The 21,615-nt window shown below is 37.4% G+C and overlaps 1 protein-coding gene across 16 annotated transcripts in view; it reads left to right on the forward strand.

Moving 5' to 3' along the window:
• Nucleotides 1–21,615, forward strand: part of TRIM37 (tripartite motif containing 37) — a 196,066-nt gene that overhangs the window by 39,773 nt on the left and 134,678 nt on the right. For all 16 annotated transcript variants that reach the window (XR_004619770.1, XM_034641097.1, XM_034641098.1 and 13 more), the window contains 6 exons: nt 10,284–10,324; nt 12,341–12,457; nt 16,160–16,247; nt 17,965–18,087; nt 19,519–19,642; nt 20,560–20,627. Coding sequence is in view for 15 of the 16 variants with exons in the window: in XM_034641097.1 (XP_034496988.1) it covers nt 10,284–10,324; nt 12,341–12,457; nt 16,160–16,247; nt 17,965–18,087; nt 19,519–19,642; nt 20,560–20,627 (561 nt within the window). In the remaining variant the exon portion in view is untranslated. The remainder of the gene's footprint in view (nt 1–10,283; nt 10,325–12,340; nt 12,458–16,159; nt 16,248–17,964; nt 18,088–19,518; nt 19,643–20,559; nt 20,628–21,615) is intronic.

The following is a 21,615-nucleotide window of genomic DNA, read 5'->3' on the forward strand; positions in this document are numbered from 1 at the left end:
CTGAAGCTATGGAAATTAGGTAATTGGTCTCTGTCACTGTAGTTAATTAAGTGGTAGAGTCTTGTGTCTGGACTCAGCTGTTTTGATGAAGGTCCAGTGTATGGATGCCCTGTGGATATTACCTTAAACCTTATTGATTCTTTGTTTCTTCATTGTTACTTCTTCCTTCTCCTTAAAGCCATATATTTTTAAAATATTGCTGCTGGCATCCTGTACTTAGAAGTGTTTGGGAAAATTTCATCTACTTTGGGAAATCTGATTTACTCTTGCAGGTTTAACTATGAATTCTGTGTGTATGGCTTTTAAATCAATTCCTTTGGCATTGACCCTCCAGCATCTTGAATGTTGTTCCAGATCAAATCCTGTTTTTTCAAATCCCTTTGCCTTCTTTTTGTTCTGTTCTGCCAGTTACTCAAACTTGAAAACTTTTACACCAATGATGTTTAAGTTTTGTCAGTTGTTATCTCCTGCTGTCACTTATATCTGTCCTACCTATCCTTTTTTTTTTTTTTTTTTTAAGGTTTTATTTGAGAGAGAGTGAGTGAGAGAGCACGAGCAGGGGGAGGGGCAGAGGGAGAAGCCGACTCCTGGCTGAGCAGGGAGCCTGATACAGGGCTCGATCCCAGGGCTCCGGGATCATGACCTTAGCCAAAGGCAGACGCTTAACTGATTGAGCCACCCAGGTGTCCCAGTACCTATCAATTTCTATTATTACCGTCCCAGTAGAGAAATACAGACATTTATTATCTCGTGCTTAGATAATTATAGTTACCTTTTAATCTAGAGTCTTTTCTATCTCTGGTTCATTTTATATCCTGCTGCCATATTGATGTTTTCCAGTAATGTCATTGTTTTTTTTTTCCTTCTCAGAAGCCTCAGATTCATTACCTTAATCCCTTAGAATATTAGCTTTATTCAGATCACTTGGATAACCTGGTTCTAATCTTTCTTTCTAAAGCTTTCTTGGTTCCTGAATGTATGATTCATGTATTTGTTCATTCAATAAATATTAATTACATCCCTACTTGGAGTTAAGCATTGACTTCCCAGGGAGTTGACTTATTCAGTAGTTGGTTTATAGACAAAAAGGTAAATAGACATATGTTAGATACCAGTAAGTGCTGTGAAGAAAAATGAAACTGAATAAGGTATAGAGTGGGGACTTTGAGGAGGATACAGGCAGGTTGTTAGTTATTTTAGATAGAATGGTCTGGGAAGGTCTCTGAGGAGATCACATTTGAGCAGAGACCAGAATGAAATGTGGGAATGATGTGAATATCTAGGGGAAGAAAAGTCCCAGACAGAGAAGTCAGAAGAGGCAAAGGCCCTGAGAGAAATAGCAAAGAGAAGCCAGTTGGCTAGAGCAGAGTGAACAGAGGAAGAGGGAAAGGAGATGAGTTTGGAGATGTAACTTGGAGCCTTGGTAACGGCCTTGGATTTTATTTTAACTGTGACGGTAGCCATTGAAAGCTTTTGAATGATACGAAGTGATTAATGTTTAAAAAGCATCACTTTGGCTGTGGTGTAGAAAGTGGACTGCAGGCAGGTGGGAGAGGAAGTGAGGAGACCAGTTGGTATGTGCTTTATTAGTGAAGGGTGAATGGTGATTTAGACTAGAATGGTAACAGTGGTGGTGGTGAAAAATAGGGCAATTCTGGATAAGTTTTGAAGGTAGAGCCAAAGTATTTGCTTAAAGATGGGATACGAGGAAAGTTTTATACAGCATTTGGATGAATTAATGGTTTTCTGTTATTCTGAGATAGAAGAAATTTGGGGGAGACAGATTGGATAGGCTATAGATGTACAAGTTTTTATTTTTATTTTTTAAGATTTTATTTGAGAGAGAATGCAGGAGTGCACAAGCAGAGGGGAGGGGCAGAGGGAGAGGGAGAAGCAGAATATCTACTGAGCAGGGAGCCGGACTTGGGGCTTGATCCCAGGACCCTGGGATCATGAACTGAACCAAAGGCAGATGCTAAACCAGCTGAGCCACCCAGGTGCCTCTAAGTTTTGTTTTTAAATATGTCAGGTTTGATTTATTTGGGGGGGGTGGTTTATTATACATCTAACTGGAGATGTTGGCAGTTGGAAATATGAATCTGGAGTTGAGGAAGGGGATTTAGAGATAATTATTAACATATAGATAGTATTTAGGCACCTGATGAGATCACCAGATTGATTACCTCCTGGGGAAAAGAATTTTTAGGTCTGAACTCTGGGTCACTCAACATTTAGAGGTCAGGAGGAGGAGGATTCAGCAATGGATAACAAGGAGTCATAACTGAAGCATCACAGAATTCAAGTGAAAAACCTGTCTCAAAGAGGAGTAGGTTAACTGTATCTTACGGTTCTAGCGTGGGAATTGACCATTGTATTTGAGAATGTGTAGGTCATTGATAATCTTGATGAGTAGTTTCAATGGAACAATTAGGACAAAAGCTTGATGGTAGGGAGTGGGAGGCAAATGAGACAGCAAGTATAAAAATTCTCAGAATTTTGTAATAAAGGGGAAAAAAAGGCACTGGGTCTAGGTTTATATCTCATTGTGACTGAATGAGTAGAGAGAGAATAATTAATGATGCTGGAGAGACGGTGGGTAATTACAGGAGCAAAGTCCTTGAGACCTGGACACTCCACACAACCAAATTGTAATATTGTTTATTATATGCCTTTCTTTTCTCTCTCTTCCATGCCATCTCTGTTCTTTTGACCATGGAAATTCATCCATGACAGACCAGATACTTGTGTCATTGTTTCTAGACCCATGAATAGACTTGTCCGAAGTCACGTGGGAGTTGGTGACATACCAAGACCCGGGACTCACTCCCAGGCCAGTCCTCTACCCATGACTCTCTAGTACTTCCATACACATAGACCAAAAGGTGGGAACATTGGCTATATTTTCAGGCTAGGTCTCCTTCATCCTTCCAGTTACTCTCAATTGATTTGATTCCCTTTCCCTTTCCCTTTCCCTTTCCCTTTCCCTTTCCCTTTCCCTTTCCCTTTCCCTTTCCCTTTCCCTCCCCTCCCCTCCCCTCCCCTCCGATTTTATTTAGTTATCTGAGAGAGAGCAGGAGCAGGGAGGTGAAGCAGACTCCCTGCTGAGCTGGGAGCCCAATGTGGGACTTGATCCCAGGACCCTGGGATCATGACCTGGGCCAAAGGCAGATGCTTAACTAACTGAGCCACCCAGGTGCCCTGAGTCTCTTTCATTACCTGTTCTTATTTTTGTATTTTCTCCCATTTTTTTGCCCCCATATTTCTTATCCAGTGGTTTGTTTATTCTGACCCCTTCTTGATTTTCAGCTTTGGTAGCATTTTATGATCGCCTATAATTATTGACTTTCTTTTTAACTTTGCAGTTTTAAAAAATTCAGTAAAAGTGACATAATAAACTGCACATATTTAAAGTGTACAGTTTGGTAAATTTTGGCAAATATATGTACTTGAGAAACCATCACTACAATCAAGGTGGTGAACATACTGTCTGTAATCCCCAGTAGTTTCTTTGAACCTCTTGATAATCCCTCCCTCTACTTCTCTTATTCCCAGAAAACCACTGTTTTCTGTCACTGTAGGTAAGCTTGCATTTTTTAGACTTTTTCTTTTAAGATTTTATTTGTCAGAGAGTCAGCGAGCACAGGTAGGGGGAGCGGCAGGCAGAGGGAGAAGCAGGCTTCCTGGTGAGCAAGGAGCCTGATGCAGGACTCTGTCCCAGGACCCTGGGATCATGCCAGGGCTGAAGGCAGAGACTTAACAGACTGAGCCACCCAGGTGTCCCATTTTTTTGACTTTACATGAATGGAATCTTACAGTATGTTCTCTCATGTGCCTGGATTTTTTCACTCAACAAAATTATTTAGAGATCTGTCTTTGTTGTGTGTATCAATAGTATTCCTTTTTATTGCTGAGTAGTAGCAGCCTATTGTATGCATATGCCATAATTTGTTTATCCATTCACTTGCTGATGGACATAGGGGTTGCTTCTGGTTTTTGGCATTTATACAGAAAACTGCTATGAACACTTTTTTTAAAGAATTATTTATTTTTATTTGAGAGAGAGCGTGTGAGTGAGTAGGGTGAGGGTTAGAGGGAGAGGGAGACACAGAATCTCAGACAGAGATTCTGTGCTGAGCACAGAGCCTGTTGTGGGGTTTGATCTCATGACCCCGAAATCATGACCCAGTCTGAAATCAAGAGTGAGACACCTAACTCACTGAGCCATCCAGCCACCCCAGTAACCTACTATTTTGATTACTGTAGCTTTGTAGTAAATTTTCAAATCAGGAAATATGAGTTATATATATATATATTTTAATTGAGATATGATTGAAATGAAGTTTTAGGTGTACATGATCGTTTTCAGGATAGTTTTGGCTATTTGGGAGTACCTTAAGATTCCATTTGAATTTTAGAGTGGGTTTTTCTACTTCTGTAAAAAGCATCATTGGGATTTTGATAGGAATTATGTTGATTCTGTAGATTGCTTTGGGTGGCATTGTCATTTTAACAATATTAAATCTTCCAATGCATGAACGTAGGATGTCTTTCCATTTATTTAGGACTTCTTTCATTTCTTTCGGTGGTGTTTGTAGTTTTCCATGTATAAATCTTCCAACTCCTTGGTTAGATTTATACCTAGGTATTTTACCTTTTTTTTGTGGATGTGTTTTCTTTTTCTTTTTTTAAAGATTTTATTTATTTATTTGACAGAGATAGAGACAGCCAGTGAGAGAGGGAACACAAGCAGGGGGAGTGGGAAAGGAAGAAGCAGGCTCATAGTGGAAGAGCCTGATGTGGGGTTCGATCCCACAACGCCAGGATCACGCCCTGAGCTGAAGGCAGACGCCTAACCTCTGTGCCACCCAGCCGCCCCGTGGATGTGTTTTTTTAATTTCCTCTTTGAATTCTTCATTGCTAGCTTAGAGAAATGTAAGTGGTTTTTTTAAATGTGTTGATTTTGTGTTCTACAACTTTGGTGAATTTGCTTATTAGCTTTAACAGTTCTCTTGTGGTTTTCTACTGACAAGATTATGTCATTGCAAACAAATAATTTTACTTTTCTAGTTGGGATGCTTTTTATTTCTTAATTGCACTTGGTGAAATTTCCAGTATTGTGTTGGAAAGAAATGGTGAAAATGGGCATCCTTGTCTTTTTCCTGATCTTAAGGAAAAATTTTTTATTGTTTGACCATTGAGTATGATATTCACTCTGGATTTTTTATATATGGACTTTATCAAGTTGAGGAAATTCTCTTCTATTCCTTTTTCTTGAGTGTTTTTGTCATGAAAGGATATCGGATTTTGTTAGAGGCCTTTTCTGTATCAATTGAGATGATCATAGGGGTTTATTCCTTCATTTTATTAATGTGATGTATTCTGTTGAATGATTTTTTTGTATGTTGAACTATCCTTGCATTCCAGGAGTAACTCCTACTTGGTCATGCTATCTAGGTGTTTTTTTTTTTTTTTTTTTAAGATTTTATTTATTTATTTGACAGAGATAGAGACAGCCAGCGAGAGAGGGAACACAAGCAGGGGGAGTGGGAGAGGAAGAAGCAGGCTCCTAGTGGAGGAGCCTGATGTGGGGCTCGATCCCATAACGCCGGGATCACGCCCTGAGCCGAAGGCAGACGTTTAACCGCTGTGCCACCCAGGCGCCTCTGCTATCTAGTTTTTTTAATATACTGTTGAATTCAGTTTGCTAGGCTATTGTTGAGAATTTCCCTAGCACAATTTTGCAGAGTAGGTATGTTGATTCTCTTGTTGCGTGTGAGTAAACTTGAGGTCAGTCACATGTCTGGTGTCATGTAGCCGTTAAGTGCCAGAGCTGGGAGTCAGGCTCAGTTCTGAATATTGTCTAAAGCTTGTGATTCTTCCATTTTAAGGAGAGAAATTCTTAAATTGAATATGGGGCATTGCTATACTATAATATTTTCTTCAGTAATCCTTGTACATTAATATTGTATCACTGGTTCTTACCTTTGGTTTTGGTTTGGGAGAAATACTGGTTTTCCCAAAGTATTAAAATTACCATATTTGTTTTGTGATTAAGTTAGATTATGGAGTATAGGGTAAAAATGCCACAAGTATTCAGAGATGGGAAAGATCACTAACCTGGGATAGGTAGGAAAGTTTTGTGGACATAATTAGTGGACATTCCCATGGGACAGCACATGGAGGGAAGGACATATTAGGAAATACAGAAATATGCCAAGAGTGGTATATAGTGCAGCAATAAGCCTGGTTTGACTGGAATGGAGAGGCATATTTAAAAATTAGTGCAGAGGCTGCTGGGAATATGGCTGAATAGGAGGATCCTGGGCTCACCTTTTATAGCTGGCCACCTAGACAACACCCACATTGGCATAAATAACCCACAGGGTGATCTGAGGATTTGCAGAACAGACTCTCCCACAGCTGGATGTACACAAGAGGCCTCAGCAAAGAGGATCCATCCCCTTTGATTAGCTCTTGGCAAGATCCCATCAGAGCAGTGCCACAAGCCTAGCTGTGTGCAAGCAGCCCAGTCAAGGGCCAGCACCACTCCAAAGTGAGTCCTGCTTCAGGGAGAGGGGAAGATAACCACATACCAGTCTGACTGCAACCCCAGCAGTGGGCTGGGGAGGCACTTGGTCTGACTGCAGCTCCCCCCCCCCCCAATAAAAGCTTGTCAGGGGACAACACAGGGAAAGTGCCCTGCAGTTTGATGCTACTTCATCTCTGGCAAACACCTGGTCTTACTCAACTCAAGCCCAAGGCAGCCCCAGACTGGCCCACTAACACCACAGGCACCAGACTCTGCCCACAAAAGGCGGAGAGCCATTGTAGGCTGGACTGAAGGCAAACACAGCTCGGCCACAACAGTAGGACACCCCTGTAGCAACACATATATGAGACACCCTTGAAGCACCATTTTCTGGTGAAGAGGAGACATTGCACTGTGGGGCACTACAGTGCCTCTTCATAAAACCACTGCTTTTAAGTGTGGGAGACATAGCTGACTTTTCTAACACATAGAAATGGACACAGTAATAGACAAAATGAGGAGACAGAGGAATATGTCTCAAATGAAAGAACAAAGTCATAGCAAGAGACCTAAACCAAATGGAATAAGTAATATGTGTGAGAGTGAATTTAAAATATCGCTCATAAAGATACTCGCTAGAATTGACAAAGGAGTGGAGGACCTCCATGAGACCTTCCACAAAGAGATAGGAAACTTAGGAAAGAACCAATTAGAGATAAAGAACTCACTAAATGAAATTAAAAATAGACCAACTGGAATAAATAGCAAGCAAGAGGAAGTGAAAGAATGGATCAGCAACCTGGAGAACAGAGTAATGGAAAGTAATCAAGCTGAGCAAGGGGAGAAGGGGAAAAATATACACAAAATGAGAATAGACCCAGGGAACTCAGCAACATTGTCAAGCGTAACAGTCACATGATAGGGATCACATAAAGAGAGAGAAAAGGAGGCAAAAGATTTATTTGAAGAAATAATGACTGAAGACTTCCTGAATCTGGGGAAGGACAGAGAAATCCAGATCCAGGAGGCACAGAGAACCCCCAACAGAACCAATCCGAAGAGTTCTGCATCAAGGCACAAAGTCAATAAGATGGCCAAAAGTAGTGATGAAGAGAGAATTTTAAAAGCAGCAAGAGAAAGGAAAGCAGTTACATAAGGGAAACCCCGTAAGGCTATATCAGTGGATTTTTCAGCAGAAACTTTGTAGGCCAGAAGGGAGCTGCATGATATATTCAAAATGCTAAAAGGAAAAAATCTGCAGCCAAGAATACTCTATCCAATAGGGCTTTCTTTCAGAATAGAAGGAAAAGTAGAGTTCCCCAGAAAAAAGTTAAATGAATTCATGACCAGGAGCAAAACCAGCCACATTCCTATCACACATGATGCCATCGGCCTGTGGGTCCCAAATCCACAGTCCAACTGCCCTTCTGCCTGAGTCAGCATGCACTGCCTGCCACCTACTTAATGCAAATCCAACACGCCTTCACCTCAGAACAAGGACTCAAACTGATTCTCTTCCTCTCAAATTCCAGCTCCTATGCTCAAGTGGGCATAAGTATAAGAGCAGAATGAAGCAACCCAAATAGTGACACTAATTCATCTCCAACAAACACGTCAGAGAACGATGCATACGGCATGATTCTGGTTACTAAAAGAAACACTCTCTCCCCCCAATAAAAAATAAAAATATGGACTGTTCACTCCCTGTCACTCCCAACCTTTTTTTTTTTTTTTAAGATTTTATTTATTTTAGAGGGCTCACACATACCAGTGGTGGGGGTGGGGAAGGGGCAGAAGAGGGAGGGAGGGGGGAGAATCTCAAGCAGACACCACACTGAGCGCAGAGCCTGACATGGGGCTCCATCTCACATCCCTGAGATCATGACCTGGGCTGAAATCAAGAGTTGGATGCTTAACCGACTGAGCCACCCAGATGTCCCAGTCCCAACTTTTATAGAGCTTATAGTATAGTAGGGCATAGGAGACCCAACAAATAAGTCAGTGTAATAAAGTGTTATAAGCATAGTGAAGGGAGAAGTACAGGTTGCTATGGTAATCTGTAGAGCATCAGGGCAAGCTTTCTGGAGGAAGTAATGTATAAACTGAAATCTAAAGGATGAGTAGGAATAATATAGTTGAAGAGAGGTGTTGAAGAATATCCTGGGCGCAGAGAGGAAATATACTTAAAGGCTTAACCTTGTTAAGGTCCCCTAGATTGAGGTAGAAAATGACACTAGAAGGGTACTATGAGATTTAGCAGAGCATTGTTTGAGAGGATGAAACCTGATCCAAATCTTATGTTTGCTGAGGGACCAAAGAAATGATCTTCAAGGTTATTAAGAACAGAGAAATCCTTTTGTATCTATTTCCTTTTTCTTCCAGCTTTATATATTCTTTGATATGAAGTACCCTTTTCTTTATTATGTTTTATCTTTTTTTTTTTTTAAGGATTTTATTTATTTATGTGACAGAGAGACAGCCAGCGAGAGAGGGAACACAGCAGGGGAGTGGGAGAGGAAGAAGCAGGCTCCCAGTGGAGGAGTCTGATGTGGGACTCGATCCTGGAACGCGGGGATCACGCCCTGAGCCGAAGGCAGACGCTTAACGACTGCGTTACCCAGGCGCCCCTATGTTTTATCTTTTATAATCCTTTAAGGTTTCCTTGGGAGTTTCATTTCTGAGTTAATTATTGAACTTTGAAAGCTTATGTTCTTTTATAGAAGTAGAAAGGGATAAATAGAAATAACAGCCATGGCAAGTATATAGGTATGGGATTATAGATACTTACCTTGAAACATTTACTAGTCAGTAACACATTTAATATTTAACCAGGAAGATATTATTTTTGGAAAGGTATTCAGAAAATTTTAGTATCTCCTTTGTGTATGATATAAAACTGTTCCCTATCCAGTAACAATTAAAATGATTAAATTAAAATTTGAAGCTTAGTAGAGATATTGTTCTCTTATAAAAGCTTTTTATAACTGAAGAAACCAAATTATGCAGATATTACTGAACTATAGAACTCTTTTAAGACATTAAATTTTGTATTGCTTATTTGTATTTTAGGTCTAATTTATATATCAATATTATATATTCTTCAAAATTAGTTTACTTTTCAGAAAGGAATTTAATATCATCTTAGACTTTCTCAGGGATTTTATGAGAGGTTAGTTAGAAGTAAATCATCACTGGTTTATTTTTATTTTTTTATTTTTTTTTTTAAAGATTTTTTAAAATTTATTTGACAGAGACAGAGACAGCCAGCGAGAGAGGGAACACAAGCAGGGGGAGTGGGAGAGGAAGAAGCAGGCTCACAGCGGAGGAGCCTGATGTGGGGCTCGATCCCATAACGCCAGGATCACGCCCTGAGCTGAAGGCAAACGCTTAACCGCTATGCCACCCAGGCGCCCCTGGTTTATTTTTAGAGTGGTGGTTACTGTATCATTGTTTTTGTGAAGATTATCTGCAACTTCCTTGTGGAATCCAGATTGTCTTAGGATCACTTTCTTTTCTATGAGAAAGTAGCTTCTTAACTATTTTGGAATGAGTTCTGTCCCTTTGAAAATTTGTCCCCGTCGTGATGATAATGAGGAGATAGTAGATTGATTGCTTGCTATTTCTATAAGTACCTTTATAATTAATACAGGCACTAGAGAGTTAAACTCATTAAATTTGGTATGTAAGTATTCAGTATGTACAAATTAAAGTAATGATGTTTCTGTAATCAAAATCTAATTTTTTGCCTCCTTAGCGCTGGCTGACAGAGCAGAGAGCTCAGTGTCCTCATTGCCGGTAAGTGCTTCGCTATGATTATTTGTGAATTTGGAAAATAGTAAGGTGATGGGATTAGAGTTGTTCTGCATCCTACCACAATTCTTCTCTTTGTGAATATAGTTGAAAAGAAAATAAGCAATCTGTCTAGATAAAGAAATGCAAACTAATTTATCTGACTCAGAATTATGTAGAATGGAATACATTGTTTACCTTCTTTTAGAGAAGCATTGTGTAACAAATTTTTATAATTAAAATTTAAAAGTTTTCTATTTTTTTAGGGGGGGAGGAGTAAAGGGAGAGGGAGAGAGAATTTTTTTTTTTTAAAGATTTATTTGAGAGCATGAACCTGCATGAGCTGGGGGGGGGAGGGTAGAGGGAGAAAGAATCTTAAGCAGGCTCCACACCCAGTGTGAGCCCCTGAGATCCTGACCTGAGCTGAAATCAAGAGTCGGATGCTTAACCCACTGAGCTGTCCCTGATATTGAAGTTTTCTAATTAATACAGATAAATAAAATAAAAAGTCTTCTATTTCTGATACTCCCTGCCTGATCTTTTCATTAAATAACACTTTCAAAAGAAATGATTAGATTTTGTATCTATTTTTCTAGACATTTTTCTAGGAGTATACTGATATGTATACATATACATTTTTTTCTTAAAACACAAATGATAATAATACTATTTTGGAGGTTTTTTTCATGTAAAATATGCGGGACTTTCCTTGATGATACGTACATATGTGTCATTTTTAAAGAAGTGTGCATAATAATCCACTTTGACGGTATGTTGATTTATTTATGCTTACATTCAGAGACAGATGGTTTCTACTTTTGGTTTTTTTCATATAATGATGCAAGATTACATTGAAAGAAAGGTTTTTACTGTTTTACATTCCCAATAATAGATACAAAATTGCCTTTTTCTCAGTCTTGCCAATACTGATTATTATTAGTCTTTTTTGTCATTCCATTAAATGAAAAAGGCATTTTGTTTTGAATATGCTTTTTTAAAAAATGATTGATACTGAGCATCTTTTGAAACATTTACCTACTTGTATTTCTTTTTTCTTATACTATCTACCTCTTCACCTCATTTGATTGCCCATTTTCATCATGTATTGTTTACTTTTTCATATTAACTTTTAAGAAAACCAGCACTATCAAATAGAACTTTCTGTAATGATGGAAATGTTCTATAGCTTTGCTGTCCAATTCTAGGTACCTGTGGCAATTGAGCACTTGAAATTTGTCTAGTGTGACTTTATGAAATTTTATTCTTATTTAATTAATTTGAATTTTAAATAGTCACATGTGTCTGGTGGCTATCATTTTGGACAGTATAATTGAGACTGAGGAATTGAGAATTCAATCTGTAATCTGAATTTTTTTTTTTTGTAAATAACTATTAAGGTAAAAATAAGTTACAAACCATACTTTTCATTGAGTCTGCTATTACTTTAATAGTAATATGGTATGAATATGATTGTTAGCTCTGTTTTGAGGAATGTGTTTATTTGATAATTTCTTTTTTTGTGACTATCCTCTCGTTCACCCTGTATAATGTCCTCAAGGTTTATGCATGTTGTAGCATATGTCAGAGTTTCATTCCTTCTTAAAAGGCTGATTAATACGCCGTCATGTACATGTATCACATTTTGTTTATCCATTCATCAGTTGATGGACATTTGGATTGCTTCCACTTTTGAGCTTATTGTGAATATTGCTATGATCATGGGTGACATCTTTTCTAGACCTGCCTTTAATTTTTTTGGATATATACCCAGATATGGTATTGCTGGATTATATGGTGATTGTGTTTTTAATATTTTCAGGTATAGTCGGCAAATAAAATTGTAAGATATTTAAAGTGTACAACGTGGTGATTTGACATGTATGTATACATTGTGAAAAGATTCCCTCTGTTGATTTAATTAAAACACTCATCATCTCACATGATTACCTTTGGGATGTGTTTATGTTAAAGAACAGTCTCAAATTCCTGAATCAGAATATATGTACATATTTTTTTTTCCAGTGCTCCACTCCAGCTACGAGAACTAGTAAACTGTCGGTGGGCAGAAGAAGTAACACAGCAGCTTGATACTCTCCAACTCTGCAGTCTCACCAAACATGAAGAAAATGAAAAGGACAAGTATGCCTTCAGTTTCTTTGTTCAAGTATTTGATAGATGTTGCCACATGTTATGTTATTTTATTTTTTAAAAAAGATTTTATTTATTTATCTGACAGCACAAGCCGGGGGAGTGGGAGAGGGAGAAGCAGGCTTCCTGCTGAGCAGGGAGCTGGATACCAGGCTCAATCCCAAGACCCCAGGATCATGACCTGAGCCAAAGGCAGGCGCTCAACCAGTTGAGCCACCCAGATGCCCCTACCCTATGTTATTTTAATGACACTATTCAAAGTTTCTTTTTCATTTTATAGGTGAACAACACTTAAGTATTTTTCTTCCGGCATGGTGTGGGTATCACTATTTTGAAAGACCCTTCTGACTCTTGATTGGCTTCTTTTATGAGAACTTCTCATAAAAGGAGTGGAACTGCTAGATGCCTGCTGGCCCGTCTTCCCTCGATTTGCTGAAGGTGTATATAGGCCATTGATAACGAATTGTTCTGATAAATTTCTTATATTATAAAAGCTGTGTTCTAAATTTGGTAGTGTGAAAATCAGGCTAAATGAGCTTCTAGGTAGTATCTAATATGCTGTTTTTTTATACTTTAATAATTTCCTTTTGGTATTCAGATTACTTACAAATGAGAAATATAAAATGTAGACCTGTGGTATTTAAGCTCAGTGTACTTCATTAGTGAGAAGCTTTTTTTTTTTCCCCCAAAGATTTATTTATTAGAGCACACAGGGGGAGGGGCATAGGGAGAGGGAGAAGGAGAAAAGCAGACTCCCCGCTGAGCAAGGAGCCTAACACAGTGCAGTCTCACAACCCTGAGATCATGACCTGAGCTGAAATGAAGAGTTGGACACCCAACCGAGTCACCTAAGTTCCCCTAGTGAGAAGCTTTTTAAGAAATGCAACAGTGTGTCTCCTTTTTTTTTTCTTTTTTAAGAGTTTTATTTGTTTATTTGAGAGAGCACAGAGGGAGAGAGAGAGAGAGAGAGGGAGAGAGAGAGAAGCAGACTCCCCATCGAGCAGGGAGCCCGATGCTGGGCCCCATCCCAGGACCCTGAGATCATGACTTGAGCCGAAGGCAGACCCTTAACTGACTGAGCCACCCAGGAGCCCCTAAAATTTACTTCTTAACTGTTTTTAAGCTTACAGTTCAGCAGTGTTAAATATATTTACATTGTATACTAGTCCCCAGAACTTTTTCATCTTGCAAATCTGAAACTCTCTACCCATTAAATAATAATTCCCCATTTCTCCTTCCACCAACCCTGGCAACCACCATTTCACTTTCTGTTTCTATGAGTTTGACTACTCTGGATTACTCATGTAAGTAAAATCATACAATTTTGTTTTTTTGCTACTGTCTTCCTTGACTTTACATAATGTAGTTTATATCAGAATTTCATTCCTTTTTTAAGGCTGATTAATAATCCATCATGTATATGTATCACATTTTGTTTATCCATTCATCCATTGATGGACATTTGGATTGCTTCCACTTTTGGGCTGTTTGAACGATACTGCTATGATCTTTCCTAGCCCTTGCCTTCAATTTTTTCTTTTCTTCCTTTTTTTTTTTTTTTTTTTTTTTTTAAGATTTTCAGATTTTTAAGTAATCTCTACACCACAATGTGGAGCTCAAGATCAAGAGTTGCACACTCTGGGGCGCCTGGGTGGCTAAGATGGTTAAGTGTCTGCCTTTGGCTCAGGTCATGATCCCGGGGTCCTGGGATCGAGCCCCTTCGTTGGGCTCCCTGCTCGGTAGGGAGCCTGCTTCTCCCTCTCCCTCTGCTGTTCCCCCTGCTTCTGCTCTCTCACTCTCTCTGTCAAATAAAATCTTTAAAAAAAAGAAAAAAAAAAGAGTTGCACACTCTACTGGCTGAGCCAGCCAGGCACCCCTTTTTTGGATATATACCTGGCAGTGATACTGCTGGATTATATGGAATTCTGTTTTAAATATTTTGAAGAACTTCCATACTGTTTTCTATGACAGCTGCACCATGTTATATTCCCACCAGCAGTGTATAGGATTCCAATTTCTCCACATTTTTGCCAAAACTTGTTTAATTTTTTTGATGGTAGCCATTCTAATGGGTATGAGGAAATATCTTGTGGTTTTGATTTGCATTTATCTGATGATTTGGATGTTGAACATTTTTCATAATGCTTATTGGTTATTTGTACATCTTTAGAGAAAAGTGTTAAGTCCTTCTCCCATATTTTAATCGGGTTTTTGGGAGTTTTTTTTGGTTGTTTTTCTGTTGTTGAGTTGTGGGAGTTCTTTATATATTTTGGATATTAACTCCTTATCAGATATATGATTTGCAGATACAGTGTCTTACTCCATAGACTGCCCTTTTCACTTTATTGTGTCCTTTGATGTACAGAAGTTTTAATTTTTTTAAAGATTTATTTATGTGTTTTAGAGAGGGAGCACACAAGTGAGAAGGGCAGAGGGAAAGGGAGAGGGAACCTCATGCAGACGCCCCACTGAGCTCAGAGCCCAACATGAGATCACGACCTGAGCTGAAACCAAGAGTTGGATGCTTAACTGATGCGCCATCCAGGCACCCCCAGTTTTAAATTTTGTTGTAGTTTATTTATTTTTGTCTGTGTTGCATGTGCTTTTGGTTAAGAAATAATTTTGAATCTAATATCATAAAGCTTTTCTCCTGTGTTTTCTTCTAAGAATTACATCATATGAAAACATATAAAATGATATTGATTTGCAAATCTTTTGTTGTAGGATCAAAGTCTTATCTTTGATTAGGTCTTTGACCTACTTTGAGTTATATTTTGCATGTGATAAAAGCTAAAGGTGTTTGTCTGCTAGGGCTGTTATAGCAATACCACAGACTGGGTGGCTTACATAACAAATCTATTTTTTTCATGGTTTTGAGAATGGAAGTTTAAGGTCAAGGTTTTATGAGGGTTGGTTTCTGGTGAGGCCTTTCTCTTTGACTTGTATTAGGGCTGTTCCTTGTTGTGTCCTCAAAGGGCCTTTTCTCTGTGTGTGCACACTTCTGGTACCTTTCTCTTCTTGGGCAGACCACTTTTGTTGGGTTAGGGTACCACCCTTATGACCTCATTTAACCTTCATTATCTCCTTAAAGACCTTATCTCCAAATACATTTACATTAGGGCTTCAACATAGGAATTTGGAGGGATGCAGTTCGGTTTGTAACCAGGTCCAAATTCATGTTTTACATGTGGATATCCATTTTAAGGGGAACCTCGTTTTTTAAAATTGAGTTGTTCACTTCTTATGAGGATATGGTATTACATTATACAATTGCATGTGTCTTGATTATTGTTAGCATTGACCACATGTTGGGCAAATTTTTTGTATATGCCCACATGTTCGTGTAGGTATAGGCTCATGTGATTTGCTCAAAATGTAGTAAGAAAGAACTTATCTATAGTGATGCTAGAAAATGATGTTATATTTATATTTTATTTAGAGATTAGTCTGCATTTTTCACGATTGTAAAGTCTTTATAAATTAACGAAAACAATACTTAAAAAAATTTTGTGTCCACATGTGATTTTTTTAGCTTAATTTATAGAAGCATAGAATGCATTTTATATTGTTTCCTGAGATATAATCGTTTAAAATTGACTGACCTATTTCCCAAACTTAGGAATTTGTTGAGGTAATTATGTTATAATTTTAATTTATTTAATTTAAACTATATTTTCTTTTCATGATATATAGATGTGAAAATCACCATGAAAAACTTAGTGTATTTTGCTGGACTTGTAAGAAGTGTATCTGCCATCAGTGTGCACTTTGGGGAGGAATGGTGAGCAGAAAAAATTTAGCGTATTACTTTTAGCTAGAAATACTTGTTTGATTTAGATAGAAAATAATATTTTACTCTGCTTATAGAATGAAATTTAAATGCATCTGATTTATAGCAGAAGGTATCATACAACAGCCTTCCTTTGTGGGAGATGTTGATGTGGAATGTGCACCTGTACATAAATATATTACTCTAATTGAAAACATATAAAATGTATATTCATTTGCAAATCTTTTGTTGTAGAATCAAAGTCTTATCTTTGATTAAAGGCCAATTGATCTGATGTCCTGGCCGCAATTTCCAGTTTGGGTTTCTTTAAAATGGAACAACAACTTTAAATATTTGTGAAACAATATGAATGCAAACATCTGGATCCTTATGGTTGTTTTTTTTCCTTTTTCCATTCTAATTCAAAAGTTTTTTAAGGCATCGTACCTTTTATCAAGTCTAAAACATCCAAGTTAGTTTTCCTGGAAACAGCTTTTTATTTCACAGTTTTATCTTTTGTTTAATTAATACTTAATTGTATACTTATAGGTACGATTAATGTAAATAAGCTTGAAAATAAACACAATAGGTTCTTAGTGGGAAGAATTAGTTACAGAGGGAGCAGAGGTTGCTAGACAACTAGACGTATCTGTTAGCAGTAAGAATTAATCATTCTTGGGTGCCTGGTAGCTCAGTCGGTTAAGCATCCATCTCAGCTCAGGCCCTGAGTTGGGCTCCTTGCTGGGTGTGGAGCCTGCTTAAAAAAAAAAAAATTGATCATTCTTTGGGCTTCAGCATATTTTAGGGAGAGAATGACAGGCAGCTTGATTGAGTAGAGCTCAACCAAGTAGAGTAGAGAGTTTTCTGTTAAGATGTGAAAACTAAGGTGATGAGTAGAAAAAACTGAATTCTTACAATTTAGTGCTTAAATGGGTTTAGTAAGAAGTAATGGGAACATTAAACAATTTAGTGCTTAAATGGATTTAGTAAGAAGTAATGGAAACATTCTTTTCCATATTTAAATGGATATGCAAAAATCTATATCTTTTTTATCTTAGAGATCATGGTTGGGTGCTTTGGTTGAACAAGACAGTTCTAGTAAGAACTTCCCTGTTAACAGTTTGTCCCTCCCTCCCTCCCTCTCTCCCTCCCTTCCTTTCTTCCAGATTTATTTGTTCATTTTAGAGAGAGAGCACGAGTGGGAGAGGGAGAGAGAATACCAAGCAGACCCCATACTGAGCCAGAGCCCAATGCGGGTTTTGATCTCATGACCCCAAGATCATGACCCGAACTGAAATCAAGAGTTGGATGCTCAACCAACTGAGCCACCCATGCACCCAAGAAAGAGTTAATTTTGCAAAGGCCTAGTGAAAAGAACTTTGAGAACATGAAAAAGGCTAGTGCTGACCAAGAAGAGAGTGGCAAATAAAGTTGTGTCAGATGGCTTAAGCCCTGGTTAAAGATTTTGGTTCTTTCTAATGAGTACAGAGTTCTAGATAAGTGTAAATGTTTTTGCTAAAGTTCTTAATCTGCACTCTTTAAGGATTTCCTATATGGGCCAAGTGATTTTAGGAAAGCTCTTGTTGATTTTAACAAAGTAAAGACAGCCAAAAGAAATTCATTTGAAAATATTTACCAGTTTATTAGCATCCATGGAGTGTTAATAAAGAAGTATAAATGGTTGAGGTAAAAGAAAATGTTCTAAAACTATTCTTATTAATTTAAATAGCATGGTGGACACACCTTTAAACCTTTGGCAGAAATTTATGAGCAGCATGTTACTAAAGTGAACGAAGAGGTGGCCAAACTTCGTCGGCGTCTCATGGAACTGATCAGCTTAGTTCAAGAAGTGGTAAGACTGCTTACTGAAAGATCATTATCCATTGTGTAGTCTAGCCTATGTAATGTATATTCTTTTTATAATATAAATCAATTACATTGAAATCAAGATTTGAAAATCTGGTAAAATATATTTATAGTCAGTTTCACCAACTTCAAACTAGCTGAAAATTTGTATCCACACCCCTGGCCTGTTCCACATTTGGAGGCAGAGAAATGCCTTTTCTTATGCAGAAATAGAAAATGAATGTGTTAAATAAGGCTGTTTGATAGAGAGTTAGTAATCGTCAATATTGACTTTTATAAAGTCATTAAGTCATTCATTCTTTGGACCCTCAGCTTTTGGGACTGTTTTTGCTACCAGTGAATGAACTATTTCTGATGTTTTGAATTAGAGCCCTACAGAATTGAAAGAGTGATATTTAATACCCTCCTCTTCAGATACTTTATGGGTCAAACAGCTTTGGTGAGGTGTTTGCCATTTGTAATATTATTTATATGGGGAGATGTGACAAGTTTCAAACATTTAGGTACTGAATATACTTTTGGAATATATTTTGTTTAAAGTTGCCAGAATGATAGTTGTAACTAGTGAGGTTTGAGGACCATCCCTAACTTAAGATGTCTTAATTTTACCCTTTCAGGAGTCAAGACTCAAACCTTTGTTTTATAACATTTCTTATACAAAAAGTAATGTTTCTGAGTTGCATGTATGCTACCTACAGAGTAATTTTGGAATATAAACAAGTTGAATGGCTTCTTTTTGGACTTCACCTAATTACCTTTTTTCCTATTATTTTCTCTTGGCAACATAATTTGGTCTTTAGGGAGAGTGTTCTAACATTGAAATTCTCACTGCTTGTATTTATAATAAGTATAGAAAAGATTGCTTTCTATTTTTGGTGGTATGCTTTATGAAATCTGCAGTGTACTGTGCAATCTTTGAAAATCTTGGGGTTTTTTTTCTTCTGAAAAAAATTTAAAACTTTGTAAACTAGAGTAGATATGGGTTTTGAAATTTTTCATTTGTTTTAGGGTTTCGTATGATGTGAACCTGGCATCGGTATACTCTTTTATTTTTGAGTAGTGGTTTTCTGACAGATATGACTGGGGCTTTGAGGATGTGTTTTGTATATGGTACCTAACCAATATTTTTTAATTACATATCTTTCACTGTTAAAAGAGCATGTACTTTATTATGCTTTGTTTACATTTAAGGATTTTGTTCCTGATTCGTTTTTGTGCACAGTTTTTTAAAGCAGTGAGTTTCCTGTGACATATAAACAATTAAAAAGTATTATTGGGTTGCAACTTTTAAAGAGGAAATCAACTGACTTTAAGAATAATTGCAGTGATTACGCTAATGTCTGTTTGCTTCTGTTTTAAAAACTCTTCAATTTTTTTTTTTTTTAACCTGTTTATCTTTAACCTGTTTATCTTCTAGGAAAGAAATGTAGAAGCTGTTCGAAATGCCAAAGATGAGCGTGTTCGGGAAATCAGGAATGCAGTGGAGATGATGATTGCACGGTTAGACACACAGTTGAAGAATAAGCTCATAACGCTAATGGGTGAGTGTTTTCCTACGCTGTTGGAATAATGTAGGGCTTTGAGCCTCCTTGAGTTTCAATCTTGAAAGAGTAAAATTTGGTGAGTTGTTAGAGGCTAGGAAAAGATAGCTTTCAAAAAAGTTTCACCTATTAAATGTTCCTCTGTATCAAATAACATTCCACATAATTGATATAACTTCTGCTAATCTCATGGGTATGTATGCTTCTAGCTCTTTAGTGATTTACAAAGAAAATGGCCTGATTTGGCAGGCATGCCTGCCTTGTCATCATCTTTTTTTTTCCCCCCAACATGTAACGCAGTTTCTTCCTTCTCTATAGTAATTCTGTAATAATAATTCCCTTTTTCTGTGTTTTTCCGGCTTCTTGAGACTATTTTTGTGTGGGCTTTTCTTTCTTTTTCTTTCTTTTTTTCTTTTTCTCTCTCTCTCTCTCTCTCTCTTTCTAAACAGATTCTTATGTTTAAAGAACATACCTTTTGCTGACATGTAATGTAACATCTGGCCAACTTACTGTATTCCTCTTTTCAAGCCACGGTTAAATTCTGGGGAAGTGTTACTTCAGAAGAGTTGATTGAGTAAGAAATGTACTTTTTTAGATATTTATATTTCTTTGGAAGAAATAATAGCATTAATTTCCTTATAGAATATATTTCCATTGTGTATTCCTAGATGAATTTAATAGACCTGAATTGGAATTTGTCTAAAATTGTAGTTAGTGTTGATTCTGAAATCCCCTTGTCAAAGCTACTGCAATATTAGATTGAACCTTTTAAAGCTCTGGAAAATTTTTTAGGGTAGCTGTAGTGAAGTTCTGTTTAGTTGAAATTGATTCCTTGTTATTGACTATGTTCAATGAAAGTTAATTTCATTCTTAACCAGTAACGAGCCTGAGTGTTGGTGTTTTGTGTTTTTAAATAGGTCAGAAGACATCTCTAACACAAGAAACGGAGCTCTTGGAATCCTTACTTCAGGAGGTAGAACACCAGGTGATGAAATAATAAATGTAATGAAATCAAGCCTATCCACAGGCTTTAAAAAGATTATTTTTTTGGACAGAATTATGTAAGACCAGACGATTGGGAGAGCTATGTGCTATATTAGAAATTTTTATGAAATAGGAATCAGCTGATTCTTTTCATGTTTTCTTCATCATGTTTGGGAACAAGATAAAATTAATGAGATATATTCTGTTTTGTAAGAATGTAATTATTTTTTATGGGGAATAGCCCATAGAAATCTGTGAATCTATAAAAGATAAAAATCTTCTAACATTGTGACTTAAGTCGTGACTTTGAGATAGAGTGTTGCCAATTGTGTAGTGATTCCTATGGTAAAATTAACATTTTTATTTGTTAAGGAAGTTTTTATTAAGTACCAAATATATAACTGGCATTTTTTTTATATGTTCAGAACATAGCAGTGGACAAAATGGCAATAACGTCTGCCCTTATAGAATGGGGTAGGTGGAGGGATGCCTGGGTGACTCAATTGGTTAAGTGTCTGCCTTCGGCTCAGGTAATGATCTCAGGGTCCTGGGATCGAGCCCCGTGTTGGGCTCCCTGCTCAGCGGGGAGCCTGCTTATCCCACTGCCTGCCCCTTCCCCTGCTTGTGCTCTCTCTCTGACAAAAATAAATAAATAAATATAATCTTAAAACAAGAAAAAAAACAAAGCAGAAGAAGAATGGGGTAGGTGGGGATGAAGTACATAGGGAACGAATAAAGTGTATAGTGTTACATAATATTTGACATATTAATCTGTCTTATTTTTGGTTTTGGAATTCTTGAATTTCTCTCTTTGCCTAATACATAGCTCTTTCCTCAGATTATTCTTTTAATTATCATCCTTGGGATTCCATTTACTTCTTTCCATTTACTTTTTTTTTTAAAGATTTTATTTATTTATTAGAGTGTGTACAAGTTGGGGGAGGGTCAGAGGAAGAGGGAAAAGCAGACTCCCCACTGAGTAGGGAGCT

Source organism: Ailuropoda melanoleuca, chromosome 13 (assembly GCF_002007445.2).
Source record: "Ailuropoda melanoleuca isolate Jingjing chromosome 13, ASM200744v2, whole genome shotgun sequence".
In the NCBI taxonomy this organism is placed as follows: domain Eukaryota; kingdom Metazoa; phylum Chordata; class Mammalia; order Carnivora; family Ursidae; genus Ailuropoda; species Ailuropoda melanoleuca.